At 37.7% G+C, this 19,953-nt stretch overlaps 1 protein-coding gene across 1 annotated transcript; it reads right to left on the bottom strand.

The window, feature by feature from the left end:
- Positions 1-494: 494 nt before the first annotated feature.
- On the bottom strand, positions 495-8,590 carry nod2 (nucleotide-binding oligomerization domain containing 2). The gene is made up of 10 exons (XM_078795531.1): positions 7,878-8,590; positions 6,901-7,030; positions 4,916-6,668; positions 4,752-4,835; positions 3,783-3,866; positions 3,625-3,708; positions 1,717-1,800; positions 845-928; positions 676-759; positions 495-605 (listed from the first exon to the last, which is right to left on the bottom strand). Exons 1-10 carry the CDS (start codon positions 8,361-8,363, stop codon positions 533-535), a joined length of 2,946 nt encoding a protein of 981 aa, XP_078651657.1. The 5' UTR covers positions 8,364-8,590; the 3' UTR covers positions 495-532.
- Positions 8,591-19,953: the final 11,363 nt, after the last annotated feature.

Genomic DNA, 19,953 nt, shown 5'->3' on the forward strand with positions numbered 1-19,953 from the left:
ATAATTTTCTTTTCGGATGCTGATTGGCTGGCTTTGTTCCTACTAGTCAGTGGGGTTTTCCCATGGAAGGGTCAAACATGTAGTTAGGTTGCAGTGCAGCTTCCCAATAGGCTGTGGCAAAGGTTGGATTTAACACTAAAAGAAATGTATCATAAACAAATTAATATTTTAATCTAAAAAAATACTATGATTGTAATGGTATTATTCTTTATAAATAGAATCTTTTGCTCCAGATTTACTGTGTATTAGGCTGCATTATACCACTGCACTGATATCATGTGTACTGTATGTAATGGACGTTAATGGTATGGTAAAATCCATATTAATACAAATATATTGAATTATTATGTGTGGGGCGCAATCAAAGGGTCTTTTCTGTGTTGATGATGCATAGTACGAGACCTCATTATAATCCTATTGCAAAATAAAGGCAATATACATGTGAGCACAGTTTAAATTACATTTTTCAAAAACAAAATTATGCAAATTCACAGTTTATGTGACAATTTTTAATAAATAAAACCTTTTTTTGTTAAAAGATCAGTCTTGATTCACGTTGTGCCATCTCTGCGACTTCCTCCACACTCAGATTGTTGTTTATCAACCTGTAATAGAAATCATATTTATCAGCAAAACCCACCAAAAAGCGTACATTTACTCCACAGCTCCACTCACCACACGGATTTGACATGCGTGTTATGTTCCAGGGCTTGAACCAAACACTCTACTCCTTGTCTGGTGATGCAGTTTTCTGTCAACCTTGTACAGGAAACATAATAAGAGGAAGCAGAAGAAGGAGTGAAGCAACATTTGGAGCGCTTGAACGAGGAAGTGAGCGAGGTACCAGAGTTCCTCCAGCGACGTGTCACTCTTGATCATTTTGGCCAGGGCACACGCTCCGGCGCTTCCCACGCCATTCTTCACCAAGCTACAGGACCAATTACAGTTATATTGACGAAGAAGAAACAAAGGAAACAATTCACTGTCTTCCGTAATCACTTCACTGTAATCCGTGTGAAAAAAAATGTCATAACTTCATCAAAATCGAGAAAAGGGATAACAATTTTTGGCCCACATCTTGACTACTACTGGCAACACGGACAATTTGAACGTGATCCAATTAAAGGTTCATTAATTCATTCATTTTCTACCGCTTTTTCCTCACGAGGGGGTGCTGGAGCCTATCCCAGCTGTCTTCAGGCGAGAGAGGCGGGGTACACCCTGGACTGGTGGCCAGCCAATCACAGGGCACATATAGACAAACAACCATTCACACTCACATTCATACCTATGGACAATTTGGAGTGGCTAATTAACCTAGCATGTTTTTGGAATGTGGGAGGAAACCGGAGTACCCGGAGAAAACCCACGCATGCATGGGGAGAACATGCAAACTCCACACAGAGATGGCCGAGAGTGGAATTGAACCCGCGTCTCCTAGCTGTGAGGTCTGCGCGCTAACCACTTGACCGCCGTGCCAATTAAAGGTTATCATGCTTTTTTAAGTACCTCCACAAGATGGCAGTAGTTTCATTTTGAACATGAGTGGTCAGCATCCAGCCACTTTACCTCTGCATGCGCTTTAAAACAGCAGGTTGGGCTACTCGGGTGTTGGTGTGAAACCCACATGTTGTCCTTACCGCAATGACAACATTGGTTCTGTTGCTGCTGTGTTGTGCAGTACTCTATGTTGGTATTAAGGGAAGGAAATATTACCTGAGCCATGTTAGAGTTTTGCTGCCCTCCAGGGCGCCGGCGATGGCCTCTGCCCCTGCATCACCAATATGGTTGCCCCAAAGCCTGAACAGAAATAAACATGTAAAACGGGGGTGTCCAAACTTTTTTCACCGAGGGCCATAGAGTGAAAAGTCAAAGTATGGAAGGGCCACTTTGATATTTCGTTAAGCAACGTATTCATTCAGGCATATATACTATATATATATATATATATATATATATACTATATATATACATATATATATATAATAAGGCGTATTATTAATAGGAACGTCTAAATACTTGTACCGTAGTCATTAGTTCATCATTAATTCCTCAGTAACTACTCTAAATATGTGTACCTTAGTCATTAGTTCATCATTAATTCCTCAGTAACTACTCTAAATATGTGTACCTTAGTCATTAGTCAATCATTAGTTCCTCAGTAACTACTCTAAATACTTGTACCTTAGTCATTAGTTCCTCATTAGTTCCTCAGTAACTACTCTAAATACTTGTACCTTAGTCATTAGTTCCTCAGTAACTACTCTAAATATGTGTACCTTAGTCATTAGTCAATCATTAGTTCCTCCGTAACTACTCTAAATACATGTACCTTAGTCATTAGTCCATCATTAGTGCCTCAGTAACTACTCTAAATACGTGTACCTTAGTCATTAGTTCTTCATTAGTTCTTCAGTAACTACTCTAAATAGTTGTACCTTAGTCATTAGTTCCTCAGTAACTACTCTAAATATGTGTACCTTAGTCATTAGTCAATCATTAGTTCCTCAGTAACTACTCTAAATATGTGTACCTTAGTCATTAGTTCTTCATTAGTTCTTCAGTAACTACTCTAAATAGTTGTACCTTAGTCATTAGTTCCTCAGTAACTACTCTAAATATGTGTACCTTAGTCATTAGTCAATCATTAGTTCCTCAGTAACTACTCTAAATATGTGTACCTTAGTCATTAGTCAATCATTAGTTCCTCAGTAACTACTCTAAATACTTGTACCTTCGTCATTAGTTCTTCAGTAACTACTCTAAATACTTGTACCTTAGTCATTAGTTCCTCAGTAACTACTCTAAATACGTGTACCTTAGTCATTAGTCATCATTAGTTCCTCAGTAACTACTCTAAATACTTGTACCTTAGTCATTAGTTCCTCATTAGTTCTTCAGTAACTACTCTAAATACTTGTACCTTAGCCATTAGTTCCTCAGTAACTACTCTAAATATGTGTACCATAGTCATTAATTCATCATTAGTTCCTCAGTAACTACTCTAAATACGTGTACCTTAGTCATTAGTTCCTCATTAGTTCTTCAGTAACTACTCTAAATACTTGTACCTTAGCCATTAGTTCCTCAGTAACTACTCTAAATATGTGTACCATAGTCATTAGTTCATCATTAGTTCCTCAGTAACTACTCTAAATACGTGTACCTTAGTCATTAGTTCCTCATTAGTTATTCAGTAACTACTCTAAATATGTGTACCTTAGTCATTAGTTCCTCATTTGTTCCTCAGTAACTACTCTAAATATGTGTACCTTAGTCATTAGTTCCTCATTTGTTCCTCAGTAACTACTCTAAATATGTGTACCTTAGTCATTAGTTCCTCATTTGTTCCTCAGTAACTACTCTAAATACATGTACCTTAGTCATTAGGCCATCATTAGTTGCTCAGTAACTACTCTATTACGACGCTAGTCTTGAATAAATTCTTGTTAAATTACAACTTTTTCAAATTAATATTTTTTGAATTCTTGTAAAATTACTGCTGATTAGTTTCATTAATGCTGTTGCTGTAGAAAAAAAACAGCTGTGTACTTTGGACAACCCTGATGTAAAACCTTGCATTTATATTTTATAAAACTTTAGGCAGAAAAACCTCGATCTTACCCTAAAAACTTCAAGGACTGGTTGGATTCCAGCCCCCTTGCCAGCTGTTTGGCTCCCTCTGATGTGATGTTATTGTTGCCAAGCCTGACAAGCAAAAGTGGTGAAGAAATTCACTGTTTCCATTACCGTAAACACAAACTGTAAACAACCATGCCGACCTCAGAGAAACGAAATTCTGCTTGTTCCTCAAAAGGTGAGAAAAGTGTTGCATGCAAGCGTCGGTTAGCTTGTTGTTGAAGAGCCTGAAGGGAAACACATAGTTATTAATGTAACAAACAATAGAACCACTAAGAAATAGAATGAGGCATATCAGAATACAATGGAACCGCAAAGATCCAGCATACAACATGGAAATAAAGGAGTTCTCCTTTTTAGGACTACTGCTTTGTTTAAGGCTGCACGGTGGTCTAGTGGTTAGCGCGCAGACCTCACAGCAAGGAGACCTGAGTTCAATCCCACCCTCGGACATCTCTGTGTGTTCTCCCCGTTAATTATATTATAGGTTAATTGGCCACTCCAAATTGTCCATAGGTATGAATGTGAGTGTGAATGGTTGTTTGTCTATATGTGCCCTGTGATTGGCTGGCCACCAGTCCAGGGTGTACCCCGCCTCTGGCCCGAAGACAGCTGGGATAGGCTCCAGCACCCCCCGCAACCCTTGTGAGGATAAGCGGTAGAAAATGAATGAATAATAACAATAATAATAACAAAAAAGGGCCTCACAGACCTCACAGATAGGAGCCCCGAGTTCAATCCCACCCTCGGCCATCTCTGTGTGGAGTTTGCATGTTCTCCTCGTGCATGCGTGGGTTTTCTCCGGGTACATCCGGCATATAGACAAACAACCATTCACACTCACATTCATACCTATGGACAATTTGGAGTCGCTAATTAACCTAGCATGTTTTTGGAATGTGGGAGGAAACCGGAGTATCCGGAGAAAACCCACGCATGCACGGGGAGAGGGTGAGGCAGAGGGTGGAATTGAACCCTGGTTTCTGAGCTGTGAGGTCTGTGCGCTAACCACTCAACCACCGTGCAGCCCAGAAATAAAATGCATGATGTAAAAACTGTTGGATCTTTTGGGTTCCACTGTAGTTTATGTTTATGATATTTTCAAGGCTTACGCAATTTTCTCAAATCTGTCACACTGGAGTCCTTTTGCAATGAGTTTGCGAATCCCCTCATCTGTGATGTTATTATTTCTGAGGCTATCAAAGGGTGGAAATGATAGAAAAGTAATATTTAATCACGATAAGAAAGACGACAATGCAACAGGAAGGATACTTACTAAAGAGAATTACAAATATGCAGGCAGGGTAGGAGCTGCTCCACGCCCACGTCGCCTACTGAGTTGTCGTCCAGCTGGATTCCCACGGGGTTCCTTAGATGCTGGAGCACGTAGGCCAACGCCGTGCACTCTACCGGTCCGATGTTGCAGTAGGTCAACTTCAGGTGGTCCACCTCCAGCTTGCTCAAAACCTCCTTGGCCATCTTGCTCTCCTGCATCTCGTAGATGCATTTAATGAGCCAGACAAAACCCGGCATGGCGTGCATGCTCTTCTTCTCCCCCTGAACCGGCGGAGGGATGGACTTGAAGTGCCTCTGCATCCCCTTGGAGAGACATTTCACTACTTGTTGGACTTTTCTGTCCATTAATGGAGTCTGGGAGCAGACGGACCACAAGTGTCGGTGTCTCTGAGAGAGGAGCCCGGACACAAAAGTGGCGGTGATTTGAAGATTCGGCGTCTCAGCCGAAGTCTTTTGTTGGTCCGAGGTCAAACAGGAAGTGAAGCAGGTGCTGCTGAAGCAAGTCTCGGTCATATCGTGTAGCTCGAAGAGCTTAGTGATGGTGGAGCGGTCGGCGTTGTTGGATAATACGATGTACAGAGCGGCGAAAAAACACTGCATGGTCACGTGACGGAACTCGTACCGTTGACCGTGACGGTCGGACATATCTTTGCTTTGGATGAGGAACCCTGTGCAGATATCCTTTTCCGTGACATTGCAAACGTCCAAGTCTGAGCTGGAGAAGATGTAACAGGATGCTCCGACGCCCTGAAAAGCGAGCTGTCCCAAATGCAACACGGTAGTCAGATGCTCCTGAAGCCAACCTGACACCTTGGAGGTCTTAAAGGAGCTTTGGTGCTGCAGGAAGTGCTGCAAGATCATTAAGTAGACATCCGTTATGGTTTGCGGCGTTCCATCTCCGCAGCCCAGCAGCTCCTTGTGGCACTGCGAGACGATCCAGCAGAGTACCGGACTGTGGCAAAGTCCCAGCAAAGCCGTGTTGGCTTGAATGGAAGCCAGAACCTTAGCAGCCACCACGGCGTCGTGGTGCTGCTTCTTGACAAAACAGTCGATTCCATTTGGGGAAAAGCCTTTGAGGAAGATTTCCTTGCGGAGATGTTTCTTCAGTATCGGACCTACAGCTTCTGGGCGACTTGTTACCACCTTCCGTACCCCCTTCATGAGGGAACCCTGAAGGAGGTTGAACAACAGGACGTGAACGGGAGCAGCCTGGGTAGGGCAGCAGATCCTGTGCCCGTCGGAAAAGCTCTGCTTCAGCTCATCCAGACCGTCAAACGTGAAGATGACCGCATCCGGGTGGTCCAAGATGAAGCGGAAAATCTCCTCCTGCTCCCGATCAGGCCAGCAGCAGTGCTGAAAAAGCAGGTCTTGAACCGACAGCTCCTTCAGTTCGAAATTCAGCTTCCGGCAGCTGAAAGGGAAAAGGAGGAGGAACTCTGAAAGGGCGCTGCCCCGAGCCCAGACCAGATGCAGCTTTTGGAGTAAGGTGCTCTTCCCGCTTCCCGCGTCCCCGGATACTAGAACCGTGTCCGCTTCCTCGTTCATGGTGCCCGCCGTACCGACGATGTCCCCCAGATCCAAATCTCCTCGAACCTTGCAGTCGTGCGGCAGTTCCAGCTGGCCTTGGGTGTAGATGTCATCCAGCGGCATGTGGCTGGTTCCCCCGTAGGTGCTGAGGAAACTGGACTGGGCCGACACGGAACTGCGGAGCTTCTTCTGGAATTTCAGGAACTCTGTGACGCACATACAGCTCTCAGGTTCCGACAGTCATTGAAAGTCAAGTTAAAAACTTCAATCACTTGCTCATTAGATCCGAAAAACATCGTTTAACATTGTTAATAAAACATTCTAACAACATCTATAGGTCACAAAAGTGAAAAACGCATAAAAGGTCCCCATTAAACGTACTTCTCCGTGCTTCTCCAGGGGGGGCTAATACTGCATACGTGTACTAATATACTCTACCTGTGGGTGGGGTCAGTTTCTCCTCTGTCTGGTTACTTCCACCGGACCGCTGCTTGTGGCCAATGTACTGAAGTACGACGTTGGCCGCCGACTCACCTTTGGAGCCGACATGATCGAGCAAACGTCTGGCCTGTGCGAGACACGATATGATAGTATATGATAGTATTATGTTAGTACAGTAACACGCTTTTGTGCTACAGGCAAACAAAGTATTCATGTATTGTGTAAGAATTACATGAACTGAAAGTGAAAGGGAAAACACATTGGCATGGTGATACGGCCGTGCAGGAAGTGCAAATTTGATGTAACTGTAGCTGATGTAACTGATGTAACTTCAGTAACTGTTATATTTGTTCACTTCCTGCTTTCCTAATATTGTTAATTTTTTTTTTGTCACATACTAAAGTATGAGGCGATATGACCATCCAATGCCATACAAAAAAATTAAAATTAAAATTAAAATTAAAATTAAAATTAAAATTAAAATTAAAATTAAAATTAAAATTAAAATTAAAATTAAAATTAAAATTAAAATTAAAATTAAAATTAAAATTAAAATTAAAATTAAAATTAAAATTAAAATTAAAATCAAAATTAAAATTAAAATTAAAAAAACATCTGGTACGTTTACAATCAGTAAATGTTACATTTGTTCACTTCCTGCTTTCCTAATATAGTTTAAGTTTTTTAAAATTAAAATTAAAATTAAAATTTTTAAAAACCTTAAACTATATCAGGAAAGCAGGAAGTGAACAAATGTAACAGTTACTGATTGTAAAAGTACCAGATGGAGGGGTAGGATTGAATAAGTTTTGCTTCTTCCTACTCCTTTTGGACATGTGGAACTGTGAACTGATTATGGGATGCACTCAATTGTAATCTGATGCATGTTCAAATGAAATAAAACCATTACCATTACCATTACATATATATCGATATAACGATATGTCATGTATGTCGTGAAAGACGGGTCCTACCTGCTGAGAGGGGGTGTGTATCGGCAGCCGTATTTCATCACAGTCCTCCGAAGTGAAGTGTCCTAATTGAAGCAGGGCTTCCAAAGCACCATCAACACAGCCTTGCAGCTTGCCAACCAGGACTGGTCTTTGACCCAGAAGAGTCTCAGTGGACGTTCTTACGGCATCTTTGCTTTCTTCTACCTTTGAGACACCTCCAGGGAAGCAAAGTCCGACCCCGTGACATTCGGGAAGGACCTGTTGGAGAGCATCGACAAAAATCTGACAGGTAGCTAATCCCTTTGTGTAGACAAGGTCTAGAAGGTGTCTGGCATTGGTGTGAAGTGGTCTCCCCTGGACTTGGATGGACTGGTATTCCTCCCATGAGAGCTCCCTGTGAGCCAGGAGGACATCCAGAATTCTTTCCAGATGCTCAGCCGAGCCGCTGGCGCACACGGCACCCAGTATCTCAGTCCTCCGTTTCAGTACATACTCCTGGGCCATCATATGAGATGTTCTGGTAGAACAAGTCACAAAAGTTCTTTCTCGTCATTCTTGCCTCGACAATGGCCGGACACCGCCCAGCACTTCACTCCTCACATCTCAGCGACTCTCCTTCCTCATTCCAGACAAAAGTGAAACTGCCTGAATCCAGCAAAGTTCTCCAGGAAATATGACTCAGCTTTGAACTTGACCTGGAACACAAACACGTACTGACTGGCCCAAACCCAAACGCTACGGTGCCAGCCTCTCACTGTCATGTCACTCAAACGCCACTTCCTCTTTTTTTACAGTCTTTTGCCGCAACGGCCCTTGCATTCAGGAAGTAGTGCTTCATTTTCCATACTGAGAGTTGCTTCTACTCTCTACTTGATTGACAGCTACTCAACGACAACTTTGGAGGCCGTGGTTTCAGCTCCCTGCACTGATTCTGTAGTGATCCTGTTTTCTGTGCTCTACTAAAATATTCTATTTATTAACATTGAATCCTCATAAAATAAAATAAAAATAAATAAATAAATAAAATAAAATAAAATAAAATAAAATAAAATAAAATAAAATAAAATAAAATAAAATAAAATAAAATAAAATAAAATAAAATAAAATGGCCCTTGCATTCAGGAAGTAGTGGTTCATTTTCCACACTGAGAGCTGCTACTACTTTCTACTTGATTGGCAGCTACTCAACGACAACTTTGGTGGTCGTGGTTTAAGCCCCCTGCATTGATCCTGGAGTGATCCTGTTTTCTGTGCTCTACTAAAATATTCTATTTATTAACGTTGAATCCTCCTAAAATAAAAATAAAAATAAAAATAAAAATAAAAATAAAAATAAAAATAAAAATAAAAATACAAATACAAATACAAATACAAATACAAATACAAATAAAAATAAAAATAAAAATAAAAATAAAAATAAAAATAAAAATAAAAATAAAAATAAAAATAAATAAACAGCCCCTGCATTCAGGAAGTAGTGGTTCATTTTCCACACTGAGAGCTGCTACTCCTCTCTACTTGATTGACGGCTATTCAACGACAACTTTGGAGGCCGTGGTTTCAGCTCCCTGACAAGACCCAAGATATAACTTTCCCACTTTTGGACAGATTTAGTAGAGATACTCAATTATTTTAGACCACCATTAAATGTACACAAGTACACACAATCTACACTGCAAAACCATCAATGATCAATTAAATAATAATAATTTTTATATTATTAATTAGCCTATTATTATTACTATCATCATTATTCGTCTACTGATTATTACTACTGCTACTACTAGTAGTAGTAGGCTAGTATTAGTCTGCTTATTGGCTTGCTTATTAGCCTGCTTTCGCCCTATTAACAAAAACTAAAAAAACTATTTAAAAAATCAATAAAAACTAATTAAAAAAATCAATAAAAAAATGTCAAATTATTTAGGGAGGCTTCAGAACATTTTAGCCCCCCTAAATAGGTCTAATGACCCCACTGGTTTCCTGGGTTGAAGCATACGTTCTATTTTTTAGTACAATTCAAATGTTCAATTAATTTCCATCGGGCACTTTAGATGCAATGTTGCCATCTAACCACTTGGTGGCAGTGTTGCACAAGTAAAAAAATAATGCCTGAAGCCATCAAGTACTGAAATACTTTTGCCTATTTCCTCACTGTGCTTTTGTATGATGGGTAAACATAAAGACAGGCATACAGTAAGTACTCACAGGAGTCTAGCCAGTTCTACACGCATTTATTATTATGAAGTATTTGTCATTGCAGTAGAATGATAAACCTGGATATAGATTCATATATAGGCTTCATCCTGCTTATGCACTATGGCAATGCAATGACCATTCATTATGAATCATATCCAAATACAAGATTGCCAGGATGCTTTTTGTAGTAATTTGTTGTCAGAACTACAAACAGAACTACAAAATTGCTCCTTTACCCGATTCAAAACTTAATAAATTGTTCTGCACACAAAAAAAACTTGAAATTCGAGTTACATGGAGTATTTGTCCATGATTGAAAAGAAGTTCTCCTCCTATTCTGTGTGGAAGTGGTAAGTTTTTGGCTTCTTATTTTGTCTTTCTTAATTCAAAAACTCTATAAAGTTTAGAATAAATAAATTATTGGAGGCTAACGAGTTAGCTTGCTAGCATGCTATGCATCCCTGGCCGTCTTTTGTCTCCCAGCAGTGATCCTGTTTTCTGTGCTCTACTAAAATATTCAATTTATTAATATTGAATCCTTTGTTGAAAAAAATCACCTAACATGGTCGGGTCTGTAACCAATTACCCAAATAAATAAAAAAGTAAAAATTACTTTTTTATTAAAAATAAAATTAAAAATTAAAAATTAAAAATTAAAAATTAAAAATTAAAAATTAAAAATTAAAAATTAAAAATTAAAAATTAAAAATTAAAAATTAAAAATTAAAAATTAAAAATTAAAAATTAAAAATTAAAAAAAAATTAAATTGAATTACATTAGCTACCTAGCTCACATCCAATTGATTTACTGTATTGTACACTCTAAAAAGGTTTACCACTTCCACACGGAATGGGAGGAGAACTTTTTTCCCTCCATGCAGTTTGACGGTAATCTACTGTCCTGTCCCAATAATGGAATGTTATGATGCCTAATGACCAGAATACTACATATACCTTTAGATTTCAATATTTTTTGCAAATGTTACCAACGAAACTGCAAAAATTAATTCATTACTTTCTGAAACACAGCAATAATCAAATATTGATATTGCGAGGGGCAAACTGTGGCCATCATAAAACCTTCAACTGTAAATGTAACGTTTTAAGTAACATTCACAAATTTTAACCACATTTGTGGTCAAAAAACATCCAAAAAAGCCAAATAAAAAGCAACACCGGACTCGCTCTCTCAAGGGAAAGTGTGTGCAAACTTTTCACTGTCGCCAACTAGTGGCCTGGCATGCACATGACAACATTTTAGCACATGAATAAAGCATAAGTCCGCGCGTATGATTGTTTCTTTGGGCTTTTTCCTTTACGGAGTCGCCACAGCGGATCTTTTTGATCCGCATACCGATTACTGGGGTCCACATCCCGGTGTCCACCACGAGACTTCGGCCCCCCCGCCGCCCCTTCAAGGTGACCCGGGCCTCCCCTTACCTTGAAGGTGGGCAGCCTTCAGACTCTTTCATGTGCATCCCCGTGCAGCGGCATCATCCAGCGTTAAAGTACACAGACACCTTGCATCTTGACATCCTCCGCTCACTTTGTACCTCCAACAGCACCGCGCCACTTCAAAGCACGCCGCACAGCAGCTTTGATGTTTGCCCAAGGAGAGAAGAACAACTTCTTTCTGCTGCAGACGCTCATTTTCTTTCATTCACACCCAGTCAGTCAGTCGTACCGGATAATTACGTTTTTATAAAAGTCCATGGAAGTGTCACAAACTATATTAGATTTTGCTATATTATATTATATAGGTAATAGGGAAAAATCGGAAGAAATATTTTTTACAGAAAAAAATATTTAAAAAAATATTTAAAAAACATAATAATATTATCAATAATAAATAAAGTAATTATTTTTCTGACTTGAGAAAATATTTGAATGTATATTACAAAATATATACGCTATATATAAATATATACACGTATAAATATATATATATATATATACCTATAAATATATATATATAGTGTATATTTGTAATATATATTCAAATATTTTCTCAAGTTAGAAAAATAATGTATTTATTATTTATAATATTATAAATATATATATATATACCTATAAATATATAGCGTATATTTTGTAATATATATATTGAAATATTTTCTCAAGTCCGCAAAATAATTACTTTATTTATTATTTATATTATAAATATATATATATATATATACCTATAAATATATATAGTGTATATTTTGTAAAATATATTCAAATATTTTCTCAAGTCAGCAAAATAATTACTTTATTTATTATTTATAATATTATAAAGATATATATATACTTATAAATATATATAGCATATATTTTGTAATATATATTCACATATTTTCTCAAGTCAGCAAAATAATTACTTAATTTATTATTCATATGTTTTTATTATTATATTATTATTTTTACATTTGAATATATATTACAAAATATACGCTATATATTTATTATTTAGAATATTATAAATATATATGTAAACCTATAAATATATAGATAGCGTATATTTTGTAATATATATTTACATATTTTCTCAAGTCAGCAAAAAATTACTTTATTATTCATAATGTTATTATGGTTATTACTATTATATTAATATTATTATATTTGAATATATATTACAAAATATACGCTATATATAAAATATATAGCGTATATTTTGTAATATATATTCAAAAAATTTCTCAAGTCAGCAAAATAATTACTTCATTTATTATTTATTTAATATTTATTTATTTAATATTACATTGGTGTGTTTTTGTATAATTTTTAACGCTATATATTTGTGTATATTTTGTATTATATATTCAAATAATTTCTCAAGTCAGCAAAATATTTACTTTGTACAACGTCTAATAAATGTTTAAAAATGATCTATATTTGTATTGAATGAATATAAGCCCAGATGGTATATGATATAACTGTTATATTTGCTGTATTATTACATTTAATGAACACATTTGATTTAACATTTCCTATAATATGTTTATTTCCTATTAAAAAGGGTATTGAAGGGCGTCTAATTACGAGACGAGAAGTGATACGAGGTGAAACGTCAACATATCATGGAAATGCGGACTTTGGTGGCTGCACTTTGCCGGCTTTCTTCCTAATTGAACGGACCTGTCAGCAATCAAACTCTTTTATTTTTTTGGCCTCTCTGCCCACATAAAAGGCGGCTGTGCCAATTAGCATGAATTCTAACCCCCATACACACACACACACACACACACACACACACACACGCACACACACACTAGTGTGTTTGGTGTGATGCAAATGATGAAGTAAGCAGAAAGCAGCACATTGTGATCATTTGCATTATCAGTGGTGCATCTGCTTTGAAGTGGAAGGATAGATAAGAAAAAGTCTGCACATGAAAAAAAAAAGTGTAGAAAGGCCATAAATTGAGTGGAACAGATGAACGTTTTTCATTGGATTCTATCTCTCTCTCTCTCTCTTTCTCTCTCTTTCTCTCTCTCCTTGTTCACCTTGTGTCCTCCTCATCCTGGCACTTTAGCATCTTGCCTTTTGCTCAATTTCAAACCCCCCGCCGAGCCAATTCAACACTTCAAAGCTGCCGAGTCTATCTGCTGGAGACAAAGAGCACACACACACACACACAGATGCTCATTTCCACCTATTTAAATCACCATCATTGATGCTTTTTCACTAAATATTTCCAATCCCAAACATCAACTCTGTACCTCCCAAAAAATGCAACAGTAAATAATAATACTCACTTTTCATTAGCGTCCCAATTTGGTGTCCAGAAGTGGGATCCTCTGAATGCTTTGTCTCAAATAGAACTACAGCCTTTTGGGTTAATTAACCCAAGTGAGGAGATTAAAATAAATTAGTAGCTAGCAAACAATATGGCTAATTAATTGGTAAGTAACTATAATAGCCTTTTTAAGCCAGCCAGCTAATTAACTTACTGACAAATAGCTACGTTAACTGACTTATTAGCAACCTAACAAACAAACTGACTTAGTAACTAGCCTACTGACTGATTAGCTGGCTAATAAACCAACTAACTAGCGATGTACTAAGTAACTATTATAGCCTTTTTCAGCCAGCTAACTAATTCACTTACTGACAAATAGTTACGTTAACTGACTCATGAGCAACCTAACGGACAAACTGACTTAGTAACTAGCCTACTGACTGATTAGCTGGCTATTAAATCAACTAACTAGCAACGTAAGTAACTACAATAGTATTTTAAACCAGCCAACTAATTAACTTACTGATAAATAGCTACGTTAACTGACTCATGAGCAACCTAACAAACAAACTGACTTAGTAACTAGCCTACTGACTGATTAGCTGGCTAATAAACCAACTAACTAGCGATGTAAGTAACTATAATAGCATTTTAAGCCAGCCAACTAATTAACTTACTGACAAATAGCTACGTTAACTGACTCATTAGCAACCTAACGGACAAACCGACTTAGTAACTAGCCTACTGACCCATTAGCTGGCTATTAAACCAACTAACAAGCGATGTAAGTAACTATAATAGCTTTTTAAGTCAGTCAACTAATTAACTTACTGACAAATAGCTATGTTAACTGACTCTTTAGCAACCTAGCAAACAAACTGACTTAGTAACTAGCCTACTGACCGATTAGCTGGCTATTAAATCAACTAACTAAGTAACTATAATAGTATTTTAAACCAGCCAACTAATTAACTTACTGATAAATAGCTACGTTAACTGACTCATGAGCAACCCAACGAACAAACTGACTTAGTAACTAGCCTACTGACCGATTAGCTGGCTATTAAATCAACTAACTAGCAACGTAAGTAACTATAATAGTATTTTAAACCAACCAACTAATTAACTTACTGACAAATAGCTACGTTAACTGACTCATGAGCAACCTAATGAACAAACTGACTTAGTAACTAGCCTACTGACTGATTAGCTGGCTAATAAGCCAACTAACTAGCGATGTAAGTAACTATAATAGCATTTTAAGCCAATCAAATAATTAACTTACTGACAAATAGCTACGTTAACTGACTCATGAGCAACCTAACGAACAAACTGACTTAGTAACTAGCCTACTGACCGATTAGCTGGCTAATAAACCAGCTAACTAGCGATGTAAGTAACTATAATAGCATTTTAAGCCAATCAAATAATTAACTTACAGACAAATAGCCATGTTAACTGATTCATGAACAACCAAACGAACAAACTGACTTAGTAACTAGCCTACTGACCGATTAGCTGGCTGATAAACCAACTAACTAGCGATGTAAGTAACTATAATAGCTTTTTAAGCCAGCCAACTAATTAACTTACTGACAAATAGCTACGTTAGGCAGCTGACAACGTAACTAACTTACCGACTGAACCAAAAAACCCCAAACAATTCAGCTAACTAACTAGCTAGCTCACCTTGCATGTTATTAAAGCTTTAGATGGAGAAAAGATTGTTTCTTGTAGGCGATTTGTATGCTCTTCTCATATACTACACAAGTAGCTAACAAGTTAGGCAGCTGACAACGTAACTAACTTACCGACTGAGCTAGCTAGCTAGCTAGCTAGTCAAGTAACAAAAAACAAACAATTCAGCTAACTAACTAGCTAGCTAGCTATCATTATAGCTCACCCCGCATGTTATTAATGCTTTAGATAGAGATAATATACTACACAAGTAGCTAACAAGTTAGGCAGCTGACAATGTAACTAACTTACCGACTGAGCTAGCTAGCTAGCTAGCGATTTGTATGCTCTTCTCATCTAGCGGAGGTTCAACTCTTTTCGTCTGTGAAAAAAAAACACAACTGTTGACGGAAGTCTGTCTTGTCACGTCAAAGACCTGACAATGGGCAGCAAAGTGAAAGTTTAGCAGTATATTTTTCTTTTTATATTTATAAAAGACAAACAAAAAAACATGGTGCAGTTGGTTGGCCTTCTAACATGGACTGGACTACACAGGCGGCCATCTTTGTAAGGTCAAAAAGCCCAGAGTTAGGCCTGGAGGACGGCAATGGGCAACAAAGTGATGTTATGAGGAGTAGATGGCTCTTCTTTGCTCTATGTGTGTGTGTATATATTTATATATTTATATATATTTATATACACACCTTATTTTTTGATGTTAATGTTGCATGTAGCATGTCTTAAAGTCGTTTCCCCTCTAAGGACGACAATTAAAGCGATCCTCTTCATCTCCTTCTTCTTCTTCCTTATTCTTTTAGATGTGAGCACATGAAAGCATTTGCCTGTGAGGAACACTTTAGAACTGTCGGGCCTTTCATTGTTCTTTTCGCCATTTCCACACAATGGCGACACTGAACAGCACCTCGCTTAGCAAACCAATGACAACAGATATTGATGGAGCTAGCAAACCAGCTAGCAAACAAGGTAAACAATTGAGTGGTTAGTAACACTCCTACTCGCTGACTGAACCAACTTATAAAGTAACTAAACTACTGCTACGGATTTAAGAGTAACGAGCTAGGTAACTAGCCTATTGACCAACTAGCTGGCTATTAAACCAACTAACAAGCGATGTAAGTAACTATAATAGCTTTTTAAGTCAGTCAACTAATTAACTTACAGACAAATAGCTATGCTAACTGACTCATGAGCAACCAAACGAACAAACTGACTTAGTAACTAGCCTACTGACCGATTAGCTGGCTAATAAACCGACTAACAAGCGATGTAAGCAACTATAATAGCTTTTTAAGCCAGCCAACAAATTAACTTACTGACAAATAGCTATGTTAACTGACTCTTTAGCAACCTAGCAAACAAACTGACTTAGTAACTAGCCTACTGACCGATTAGCTGGCTAATAAACCAACTAACTCGCGATGTAAGTAACTATAATAGCTTTTTAAGCCAACCAACTAATTAACTTACTGACAAATAGCTACGTTAACTGACTCATTAGCAACCTAGCGAACAAACTGACTTAGTAACTAGCCTACTGACCGATTAGCTGGCTATTAAACCAACTAACAAGCGATGTAAGTAACTAGAATAGCTTTTTAAGTCAGTCAACTAATTAACTTACAGACAAATAGCTATGTTAACTGACTCATGAGCAACCAAACGAACAAACTGACTTAGTAACTAGTCTACTGACGATTAGCTGGCTAATAAACCAACAAACTCGCGATGTAAGTAACTATAATAGCTTTTTAAGCCAACCAACTAATTAACTTACTGACAAATAGCTACGTTAACTGACTCATTAGCAACCTAGCGAACAAACTGACTTAGTAACTATCCTACTGACAGATTAGCTGGCTAAACCAACTAACTAGCGATGCAAGTAACTATAATAGCTTTATAAGCCAGCCAACTAATTAACTGACAAATAGCGGTTAACTGACTCATTAGCAACCTAACGAACAAACTGACTTAGTAACTAGCACTGACTGATTAGCTGTCGTAGTAATTCCCAACCAATCAGAGTTAACTCATAAACAAATTTACTGATGATTAGCTAGCTAAATAGCTTGACTACTGACTGATTAGGTGGTTTAATAATCCCAAACTAATCCGGTTGACTTTTTAAGATCTTTAAGATCATCTCATAAACTAACTTTTAACTAACGATTAGCTATGCGAGTAGCTAATAACTGATAAACAATGCAACTACCAGACGAACAAACTGACTTAGTAACTAGCCTACTGACTGATTAACAGTAATTCCCAACCAATCAGAGTTAACTCGTAAACAAATACTTGTTACAATACAATACTGGTGATTAGCTAGCTAAATAGCTAGACTACTGACTGATTAGCTGGTTTAATAATCCCAAACTAATCCGGTTGACTTTTTAAGATCATCTCATGAACTAACTTACTGACGATTAGCTATGCGAGGAGCTAATAACTGATAAACAATGCAAGTACCAGACAAACAAACTGACTGCCTTATAACCTAGCTAAGCAACTAGCCTACTGACCAGTTAGCTAGTCCAGTAATTTAACTAATCAGACTGACTTTTTAAGTGCGCCAACTCATAAGTTATCTTACCGACAGTTAACAAATACATACTAAACAATCCTGCCTGACTTATCGAAGAGCTCGCTAATTAACTAGCTAACAGACTGACTCGGTAGCCAGGTAACTAACTAGCAAAGTAACTGACTGAATTGCGAGCTAGCTCACTGACTGATTCATTTGCAAGCAAAGTAGCTAACAAGTAATCAAAGGAACTAAGCAGCATAATGTAGCTACAGTCGTGTTGTGTATGAAAATATGAAATAGAAGAGTCATTATCATTGTTATTATTCAAAACAGGCTCATAGTTTAATAACAATAAATGGGCTTCACCGCCTGCTTTCGGCACAGATCTGCTGTCCAATAAATAAAGCAATGAATGAGCTACATGGAAGCTACAGGAAGACAACATTAGCATGGAAAAGAGCTAGTGCTAAGTGAGTTTTTTGTCGTCATAAATAATCCTTCATTTCTTTGTACATCAGATCGACAGGACATTTTTTAAAAATTGGTGAAATGGCTCAAAAATGACAAACGGCGACCAAACAACACAAAGGTTCCCCAACTCTCGATGGACCGGATTCAAACACTTGGCTTGAAATGGTCAGTAACCGGATACGACCCACCAGGCTGAACTCTGACCTTTCCTACTATGACGCAGACTTGTTTGTGGTCGAGGGGGCTAGGAAAGTGGTACTGGGGCACAGCTGTGGTAGACCCCCTTGTGGAACCCATGTTTTCAAAATTTTGTAATCATTAGACAAACGCTTAATACCCCGAGGAGTTGCTAAGTCCCGCCCACAGCAGACATTTTGCTTGATGGCGGCCATCTTGCTCAGATTTTACAAACGTTAGCTTGTCATTCCCATAAAAGGGTGTACCAAATTTTGTTAATAAAGTTAGAGTGGGTGTTTATATCGAGAAATTTCAAGTCCGTTCGACTTACGGGGGTCAAATTTGGGGTGTATTCGTCCAGAAAAATAATAGCACAAGTAACACAATAGGGGTGCACATTTTGACCAATTTTCCACCATTTGCGGTTCAGGCGTAGAAGAGTTAAGAGTCAGGCACACAGGGTGGGCTACAGGCAAGACGAGTTATGAGACGACTTGGAGACACCCGCGAGGACGGGTGTCCACGGTTCGACGCCACCAGAGGAATGGAGACAGCTGGGAGAGCAACAACATAAACGGAGACACATGCTACGGAAGGGTGGGGGGTCTCATGGGAATATGTCAGACACAGAGGTCTTGTTGTATTGAAAAATCTAAATAGCAACTATAAAAAAAAATTATATATTAAAAATAAACTTTGAAAAATTGAAATTATGATCTTTGCTACACATATATTTTTTTTCCACTATTGAGATTCTAATGCAAAAAAAATAATAAAAATAAGGACTACAACCATAATGAGCTTTAGCACATTTGTCACATTGTCAGCAGTTTTCCCCCACAGGATTTCTTTGTGGTTTCAGAGTGGGGGCGGGTCTAGATGACAATCATCTAATTTGCATAATTGGTCATGACGCATGGGCATGCCATTTTTATGGACAAAAAAAAAAGAAAAAAAACATATTTTGAAATACAAATGATGCTGCAACAATAAATTATGATTAATCGATGATCCAATTAATCAACAATTATTTTGTTATTCGATGAATCATTTTTTTTTCATTTTAAAATATCCCCAGATTTCAAACTTTAGTCTCCTTTCTGAAATGTTGCATGCCGCTGATTTGGTCCCTCTCTGGTGCAACAAATACTGGATTAATCGATGCAATTAATCACAAATAACCCTTTTGTGCTTTTAGGTTTTGGGGGTGGGGGTGGTTACAGCAGGACCTGCTTTTCGTCGAGAACAGTAAAAGAAAAAGTTTGATTGATTTGTTGCTTTACATAATTAAAAAAAAAAAAACA

Source organism: Doryrhamphus excisus, linkage group LG13, assembly GCF_037039965.1.
Source record: "Doryrhamphus excisus strain RoL-2023G ecotype Guam linkage group LG13, RoL_Dexc_Guam_v1.1, whole genome shotgun sequence".
Classification (NCBI taxonomy): Eukaryota; Metazoa; Chordata; class Actinopteri; order Syngnathiformes; family Syngnathidae; genus Doryrhamphus; species Doryrhamphus excisus.